General features: G+C 40.8%; 2 protein-coding genes across 4 annotated transcripts; both read right to left on the bottom strand.

Annotated features, from left to right (window-relative positions):
• Positions 1-324: 324 nt before the first annotated feature.
• LOC140765335 (probable polygalacturonase) lies at positions 325-2,881 on the bottom strand. Its single transcript, XM_073104369.1, has 5 exons — positions 2,278-2,881; positions 2,052-2,172; positions 1,439-1,613; positions 1,283-1,353; positions 325-1,144 (listed from the first exon to the last, which is right to left on the bottom strand). Exons 1-5 carry the CDS (start codon positions 2,620-2,622, stop codon positions 513-515), a joined length of 1,344 nt encoding a protein of 447 aa, XP_072960470.1. The 5' UTR covers positions 2,623-2,881; the 3' UTR covers positions 325-512.
• A 3,050-nt stretch (positions 2,882-5,931) lies between these two features.
• On the bottom strand, positions 5,932-8,512 carry LOC140765904 (abscisic acid receptor PYL8-like). 3 transcript variants are annotated; one of them, XM_073105208.1, is made up of 4 exons: positions 8,207-8,511; positions 7,592-7,807; positions 7,414-7,477; positions 6,319-6,493 (listed from the first exon to the last, which is right to left on the bottom strand). In XM_073105208.1, the coding sequence occupies exons 1-4, from the start codon at positions 8,381-8,383 to the stop codon at positions 6,462-6,464; spliced, it is 489 nt and encodes a 162-aa protein (XP_072961309.1). In that variant the 5' UTR covers positions 8,384-8,511; the 3' UTR covers positions 6,319-6,461. The 3 variants fall into 3 exon arrangements, with proteins under 3 accessions (XP_072961307.1, XP_072961309.1, XP_072961308.1); XM_073105207.1 differs by lacking the exon at positions 6,319-6,493 and adding an exon at positions 6,500-7,330 and having other exon boundaries at positions 8,207-8,512; XM_073105206.1 differs by lacking the exon at positions 7,414-7,477 and having other exon boundaries at positions 5,932-6,493; positions 8,207-8,506.
• Between the last annotated feature and the right edge of the window lie 255 nt (positions 8,513-8,767).

Consider the following 8,767-nt stretch of genomic DNA (forward strand, 5'->3'; position numbering starts at 1 on the left):
GGCGGTTTCATGAAGCGGTTACGGAATCTCGTGAAGCAATTTTAGTCATCTGATGTCATCCTTCTCGGTGGAAATATCTAGTATTACGTTTGGATTATTTATGGTGCGATGTTTAGATTTAATTTTGCTATGTTTGCTCTAGATCTTGTGTTAGGATTAACCTTGCCGCTTATAATTGAATAAATCTATTAATCTTTTAGCATTTTAGATAAAAATTGTGTGCATCTTTCTTTAGCTTTGCTATATTTATGATCTTCTGAAACAGTAAAAATTGTACCTTACTTAAAATTTATTATTTTGAACATCGCTATTAAAAAGATCAAATTATAAACGATTGGATAGAATTTAGAATTAAGCTGAAACACAGTAAAGTAAAGCAAAATAGGTAGAAAACCTCACCAATGCACTCAGAGCACTAAGTAGGAAACCTCAAAACCAAAAAAAAAAGATGAGCAAAATGCATATTTCCTGGCAAACAACAACGACAGTGTGCTCAAACGAATTAATAACTACTAGAGAGAAGTTGAACAGAAGCCTCTTGAGAAGTTATCAGTTAGCTGCGCACAAGGCCATGGATGCACTCCAATGGCAGCCCCATTCACATCTGTGCACTTCCACGGTGTGTTCCATGAACCCCAGAGCTTCACATTGGCGAGGCATATCCGGGTGAAGGGCGAGTTCCTGATGCCTTGTATCGACCCTGGTTGCTGGATATGAACGCCCCACACGTTCTTGATCGTCACGTCCTCGACCATCGGGATTGCGTACCGGTTGAAGTCGCCGTCAGGGTGGTCGCCGACGTCCCCTGCGATTCGTACCCCCTTGCGGACGTTGTTCATGTAGACGTTACTGAATGTTATGTTTCGGATGTAGCCTCCCCTGCCTACGTTAGTCTTTATATGGATGCCAATGCCAGTGTTGTGGATGTTGATGTCTTCTACCAAGACATTATTCACACCTCCTGAGGCTTCGCTCCCGATTGCGATGCCGCTGAACGGGGAGGAGCCTGCTATTCTTCGGATGGTGATGCCTGAGCTGGGGCGGCCGTAGGCGATGCCGTACTCGTCCCAACCGCTCTTGATCGCAACCAGATCGTCTCCGGTTGAGATGAAGGAATCCTCAATGCAAACGTTGGAGCTAGAATCTGGCAGTGATTAGTAGTATCTAGGAAGGTCAGAAGATTGAAAACAATTTCCAGACTATTATGAACGGCTACCAAGTCTTACATCAAGTAGTCATGAAAATTTAGAACAGAAATGAATTTAGAGTGTTCAACATATACCCGGATCAATTCCATCAGTGTTAGGTGAATCATGAGGAGCCAAAATTGTCACATCCTTTATGACTACGTTGCTGGAAGAAAGAACACTAATTAGATAGGATAAGAGTAGAACAATAGTACGAAAATTAAAATTCCAATTGGGATGAATTCCCTCACCTGCAATAAACTGGGTGAATATTCCAAAATGGCGAGTTGCGAAATACCACATTGGAGATGATAATGTCACTAGAATGCATGAATTCTAATAGGTTTGGCCTTGTAAAGCGAAGAGTCCTTTGCCTCCACATATTCCACCATACTTCACCTTGGCCATCAATGGTCCCATTCTCACCTGCGAGAGGATAGCAGTCTAGTAAAGTAATTATCTACAAGCCAATTCAACAGTCAAGATACACATGCATGCACACAGAAACATAGGTTAGGATTAGAATTCTGCTAGTAGAGATTCTTGTCAAAGAGAGTCTTATTTTGAAAGAATTATTTGAGCTTATTATGAGCAATACGCTTCACAGATCACAGCATTCTCAGAGACCCGCAAGGGAGAAAGCAGGGGCTCCACTTGTATTTTACTCAAAAAAGTTGTTGCCTTCGCTGTTTCTGCTTGTTGTTTTCTGAGTCATAATAAAGGTACCTCATGCTAAGGTTTAAAAAAAGGTTTCCACCATACTGGTATCCTCTTATAACCATATATATTTATTGTCACACAGTTAAAGTTGGCAGTAAAAGAAAATGTAACATTCAAGCAATGGCATCATGGTAGGAATTTTACCTGTTATAATGACATCTCGAATTCCATTGCCATGAATGAAGCTAGTATATCTCCCTCCTGGTAGCTCCCTTCCTCTTCCATAAGATGGCAATGGATCCATCAGGGGCCAATGCCATGAATCCTACACACCAGTCGACAGTGAGAATTAGAAACTAGTCTAATTATATTACATCTCTACTTCAAAATCCCAATATAATAGTACAACTTGAACTCCATTAACAAGTACCTGTGTGGCTTTAATAACAGCTCCCCTGGCCAGGTACAGAGTCATGTGGCTAGTGAGATTGAAGCTTCCAGTGAGCCAAACTCCAGGAGGAACATAGAGCATTGTTCCACCCCTCCTCCTCAGATGCTGAATCCTATATATCGCCTTGCGGAACGGCCAAGTGTTGAGCGTTCTCCCGTTGCCGACCCCTCCGAAGTCGACGATCGATATCACCTCTCTTCGCTGCTTCATCGGCACAATGCCGGCGCATGTCACCTCTGCAAGCCCCATTTGGCAATGCCATAGGAACGGCAGCAGAACTACTAGTGCTAGCGGAATTCTCGACACCATCTTTGCAGTAAGCATGAGAAGTCCAAACGGGCGGATCCAAGAAGAGCTTTTTGGTGGGTTGGGTGGAGAAGATAGATACTTACTCTTGAGATTTGAGGAGGATCCAAGGGGAAGGATACAAAACAGAGGAAGCCCTGAAAGAAAAGACTAGAGGTGTAGAAAAGAGAAGAATGTGGACAACCACAAGGCTCCAGCGCAAGCAGAGGGGTAATTTGTCAGGGCAGCTAGAAGTAGCCCACTGCCACACTGGTATCGGTAGATAGAATGTCAAGGACTGCTGCTTAGACTAAGAAAAGAATATATATATATATATATATATATATAGAGAGAGAGAGAGAGAGAGAGAGAGAGAGAGAGAGAGAGAGAGAGAGAGAGAGAGAGAGAGAGAGAGAGAGGAGAGTGGAGGGATAGTGGTGTGGAGAATCTTCTTGTTCATTTTTTCACTTTTTGTGTTGGAAAAGGATGAGGTTGGTTCATGAGTCATGCCATTGATGCATTTTGTATTGGGAGGGACCAGGAAACCGTGCTGTTATGAGTGGATTCAGTGATGGGTCTTTCTAGTTTGTGTGATAGAAAAAAGAAGGATAATTACATCTCAAATGCCCTTTTGCTGGTTTGATAGTTCTCTAAAATGTCAACTTTAGGTGTTCCGAGGACTGTTTTACTTTTATTTCAAAGAAAAGAAAAACAGTGGAAGTTGACAGATAAGAGATATTAGATGGTTGAGAGGATAAAAATAGTACCGTTAAAAAAGAAATAAAGCAAGATATTTAGTATGTTAGTGCTGACCAACATATCACATGCTACTAGTTACAAAAGGTTGGATGACTACTACTATACACAGCAAACAGCTCATTTTCCTCTTAATTGATCAGAGATCAAGATGAGAACATTTGAACAGTGGAGATGCTAAAGTGGCCTTTGAGCGAGGAGATGGATCATTTGCTCTCCCAGATTGGAGAGTCACGGATTAGATACTGGACAAATCTTGGCACGGACTTAGATTTTTGTTTTTGTTTGATGAATTTTTGGGACTGCATTGGCTTTGTTTGTCCATACATAAGGACACCATGTTTACACAGGGAAAGGACAAAGAAGAGAACAAGTGGTGCAATGGAATATGAAGGATGGCAGCCTTCACAAGCTTAAGCTGAGATGATTGGCATCTCTCTTCAATTCAATCCATCCAGATAGAGTTTTCTTCGTTTCTTCTTTAACTCAATTATTTCATTTGTGGGGATCTCCAGTAAACAATTGATTTTCTTTTTAAAGTTTTTCTTCCCCTCAGTTTGATATAGCTATCTTTCATTATTAATCTAAGTATTTTACTAAAACTAGGTCTCCTTAGGTAGAACATTGGTACATAAATTGGCTTTCCGATAGAAGTGATCATTAGGCTTGATCCGCCAAAGTTCAGTCCTAACTCACCCAATTTTGATTGGGCTAAGCCCAACTCGATTTGAGGCTCGAGACGCGGCTAGGATTTTGCCCGCCCAACTAGGCCCGAAAGCCAACTCACTAATCCCACTTGTGGCTCGACCCATTACTTTTTAGTCTCAAATAAAAAATCCAGTGCTAGTTATCAATATATAAATATGTTCAAATGAAAGAAAACAAAAGTATCTTCATAGATGTCTATTACGCTCGCTTCAATAAGATGTAATACTTTTTTAATTTGGCCCGGCCGGACTCGATCCGGCCCGAGTGATTAGTGGGTCAGGCATTTAAAGTCCGATCAACCCAAAAAGCCCGGCTATAATAACCTCTACTTTCGGACATACCAGCTGTCCCAAAAAATTATATTATAATCAAATAAACTATAGGGATATATTCCATTACAATCGGATAAACTAGTATTAGATTAGGAGTCGGATCGTATCATCTATCATAAATAAATAAAAATAAAAAAATCTGATCATGTTGGTGTCGGGCCTGTTGGCATTTTCTACCCGTTAACACATTGAACAGAGACCTATTTAGGTATTTAAGTTTGATGGGCATTGAGGCGCCCATGGGGGTCAGCAGCCAAATCCATGCATCGCTTAATGTCAGTATGGGGATTCCCAAACCTCCCCCAATAATGGCCGCCAATATCTAGTGAAGCATTCTAAAAAGATAGAGACGTAGATGGGTGGAGAATCATCGGAAGATTTCATCTACTTTTTTTAGGAGCCACCAAACTGCTTCATCAAAACCCGTAATGGATACAAAGGAAAAGGAAAATCCGCCTTTTTAAGGGACCAAGAAAAACTTAGTCTAATTTTGGTTAAAGAGAACTTAATCCAACAAAAATGTTAAATTAAACAGGGTTAGAGTTAACACTTGCAATGATTATAATTAATCTATTCTGTATCTCTGTTTCTTTGTGGAATAAGCAAAAGTTTATTATAGTATGGTAAGATCTATACAAGTTTAATATCTAAATAGTAATTTATCTCAATCCTATTTACCTTTGAAAAATATTACTCTGTTCTTGTTTTTTTTAGCCCTGTCATTATAACAACCCGAGTTATACTTATCAGCAAAGTAGCAAATGGTATCGAAATCCTTTTCTAGAACATCTGGGTCAACTATGGTTGTTTTCTTATACGTCACCTCCTCCTTCCGTGCTCTGAATATACCCAAAAGATGTCACATAGCAACGAGCCAAATGTTTTCTTCCAGGCTCTGTATATACCCAAAAGATGCCACATAGCAATAAGCCAAATGTTTTCCTCTAATTGATCACATCTGTGGACTAGAAGAAGACAACTAAATGTAACAGGAGCCAGATAAACTTTGTGGCTCACCAATTATTTAGACCACATCTACCATATCTGTCTCAAAAACTATATGTGAGCAGTGAGGGGAGTTCTTGAAAAGCATCACATGAAAGCACCAATCCATGACTACGACTGCAACTATTAACCTCACAAGTTTAGGGAGCAACAAAGAGGAAAGCAAGCAATAGGAAGTTCTCCTCTTCCTTGGTCATACTTGTGGGTAGGAGAAAGTCCCAAAGTCCCTTTCACTTGTCTCTACTATCTGGTAGAGAGTCTATTACTACTATTACTACTACTACTACTACTACTACTACTACTACTACTACTACTATTACTACTACTTCAGGAAAGACTTGAAAACAAACCCCTAATTTTACACGCCAAAGAAAATGAAGACGGCGATGACGACTGGCTGCCGAAATAGAAGATATGTGTGTGAAATATGGAAATCCATTGCAACAAAAGTGACAGGAGAAAGTCTCGCTCTATCTAAATATAATAGAAGTGGTCAGATTTATACAATGCTTCCAAACTGCAAACAAGGTTCAAACAAGTTTCCAAGTAACAAGTCAAATGGCTATCAATACTTCTACCTTTACTGCAACTAGTGTGGCTGTTGTGGGGCAAAACCATGCACACAATTTTGGGACAGGAGCATTATACACAGCAATATAAGACATACAGTAGAGGTTTGAGGACCTCTTGAACTAGCTGGACACTAGAAACCAAAACTACTATTGCTTCTGATTCAGCAATATGGGTAAAGAAGCAAATAACAACATAAGAGAGGAAGGAGAGCAAGAAATGTAAACTGAGATACTAGGACGGTCTCAAAACCTTCCATATTCTTCGACCTTTGAAGCTTTTATCCATGGCAATCTTGTGTATGCATGTGTAACCAAATTCGGTTAAAGATCGATGGGTTCCGTCCGGTCCTGAACTGCTAGGCGTTCCGATACATCAGCTAGTGACTTAAGGTTGCATTTGATCAGAGCCTCCACAAAGAAGCAAGTCTCGTCCTTTGTGTTACCCTCGGGAACGTCCACCACAAAGGACTCTATCACCAGTGTTCCGGGCCTCCCATCGATGCTCTCAGGATGGACTGAAAGGATTGATGAATAGTTCTGCAAGATAAAAGGGTGATTACTTAATTATAAAACAATTCAGTAAGATAAAAACAAGAATAAAATAATAATATTTGTTCTTAACAGAACATTTTAGGACTAGGCAGGATATTGGCTGTGGTATAGAAGTCCATGCCATTATCTTCTGAGTCTCCTATTGCTACAATAGGAAACAAAGGGCCGTCACTGTGAACCCCACCCAGAAACAAGGGGCCGGTCAGACCACACCAAGGTAAGCTAGTGCATTCCCTTTATGATCCACATGCATAGCATTTGAATAACACTACTATGTAAGATTCCCAGATTAAATCAGAAAATGTACAGTTGCAACTAGCTCATCAGAAATCAAAATTTATTTCTAACAGACGAAGAACAAAGCTACGAACAGCAAAAGAAGAATAATGCCGTACAACATGAAGCTTACAGTTTTTAATGCACTAAACAACTTTTGCTAATAAAACTGAGGTAAAACTCTGAAAATTCCATCACACCTGATTAACGGAAATATCCACATTGCTTCTCTGTTTACCAGTAAAACTATGAAAATTCCATCATTATAAAAGGAAAAATGAGAAGCGATGCAAAATGGAAAGGGTCATAAATATCTAGACAAAGTGAATATCCAACTCACCAGTAAAAATGTAAGATACATATCAAAAAAATGAGAAGAAAAGACAGATCTCAAAATAGCATCAACTCATTGAATCAATGATCCGTAAAAATCCAGTCACAAAGACAGCAACTAACAAAAAAAACAACCAAATTATAAACTGGGACGACATCGTCTTGATTTTCCCAATGAAAATGGAACAGGTTGGCGTGTCGACATGACAGTTCCTAAGTGACAAAGATCATCCAGGTATGAGCTTGGCATCAGTGGCTAAAAAAATGAACAAATTCTTTCACAACATATAGCTTACTGAATAAGACAAAGTCGATCATGGAGAAAGCATTAATGGTCTTGAAAATTCCAGACAAAGCTAGCTGTAACGAGCAGAAAGAGCCAACTTACATCATAATATGATTTGATCAACAAGAAGGTTCCAAGATAAGAAGTCAAGAACAATATTAATAGGAGGAGATGAAAGAATAGAATACCTTAAGCCTATGATCCCCTCCAACAATCCTGACGCTGAGAATGTGCTCATTGTCATCAAGCAGTTCCAACCTCTCAGTACTAGTAGTGGCTGGCAACCCAGATTTCACATTAACTTCCCTCACACTACCAATCTCTAAATCACCCCTTACCACACATCTACTGATAAAGGGCTTGTACTTTTGCGGCTGATCAAACCTCCTTACCAAAGACCAAACCTGCAAACAAAATCATCACAAAGAACATCATCAATTTCCCACTCCCGACAATTGCAGAATTCCTTACCAAAGACTAAACCTGCTACAAATAATAGAAAGAAAAAAAAGGACATTTACCAGTCGATCTCTGCTTGTTTTTTGGACAGTTAGATAGAAAAAAATGGATCGCGGAAGAAAATTTTTCATACAGCTTAGAAAAAAGAAGCAAACTTTACCCAAAATAAGTTCATCGAGTACGAAAGACGCCATCTTTCCCCAAAAAAACCCAAATCGCCCCACCAACCAGTCAAAGCCCAAATGAGGAAACCCAAAGAACCAGTCGGAAATCGAATCCGAACTAAAGAATCCAACAAAAACTAGAGCGGGCCACTTAATGTTTCGGGGAAGAAGAGATCTTACGAGGTGGACGGGGGCCTTGATCCGCTTAACAAGCGTAGAGCTGCACTGATTCTCCCTGGGCTCATGACGATGGAGCTTCCTCACGTACTCCGACTCTATCGCCCTGCTCCCGCTCCCGTCCGTCTCATCCATCAACCTCCAACACCCGCCACGATCCCCACTCTTCATTCCAACCATCCACTCTTACCTCACTTTCCCCCCGACCCGCTATTCCGATTCCCGGGGAGTTATCGCACACTATTCTCGCCCTTATCCCGATTTTCTCTCCTTTGTCCTTCTCCACCTCGATAGCTCGCTCTCTCGTCTGATGCGATAGCAGGCCGGAGAAAACTCCAAATTCGCGAGGGAGGTGGGTCCCGCCTAGGTTCGTTTTGTCGTTTATGCTCCTCATCCAGTTCCTTATCTACGCAAATGCCACCGTCGAACCCCCATCTGTTACGGTGAGCTTACCACCTACGCCCCTCACGGCGTTACTAAATTAAATTACTGCGTTAAATTGTTGGCATGAGGACGCCAACACTTGGATGGGGTTTCGTTACCAGGACGCTTCGGGCCCACTTG

The sequence above is a fragment of the Typha angustifolia genome, chromosome 8 (assembly GCF_048772165.1).
Source record: "Typha angustifolia cultivar Huaian chromosome 8, ASM4877216v1, whole genome shotgun sequence".
NCBI classification, from domain to species: Eukaryota; Viridiplantae; Streptophyta; class Magnoliopsida; order Poales; family Typhaceae; genus Typha; species Typha angustifolia.

What these genes read in the sequence shown, in the direction of transcription:
- LOC140765335 (XM_073104369.1), bottom strand. Translation starts at nt 2,622, where the DNA reads ATGCTTACTGCAAAGATGGTGTCGAGAATTCCGCTAGCACTAGTAGTT. An exon ending in ATTCACCCAGTTTATTGCAG is followed by an intron (nt 1,354 to 1,438) that starts GTGAGGGAATTC and finishes TCTTTCTTCCAG; the next exon opens with CAACGTAGTCATAAAGGATG. An exon ending in CACTGATGGAATTGATCCGG is followed by an intron (nt 1,145 to 1,282) that starts GTATATGTTGAA and finishes AATCACTGCCAG; the next exon opens with ATTCTAGCTCCAACGTTTGC.
- LOC140765904 (XM_073105206.1), bottom strand. Translation starts at nt 8,383, where the DNA reads ATGGTTGGAATGAAGAGTGGGGATCGTGGCGGGTGTTGGAGGTTGATG. An exon ending in TCAAGGCCCCCGTCCACCTC is followed by an intron (nt 7,808 to 8,206) that starts GTAAGATCTCTT and finishes TTTTGTTTGCAG; the next exon opens with GTTTGGTCTTTGGTAAGGAG. An exon ending in GAGGGGATCATAGGCTTAAG is followed by an intron (nt 6,494 to 7,591) that starts GTATTCTATTCT and finishes TTTATCTTGCAG; the next exon opens with AACTATTCATCAATCCTTTC.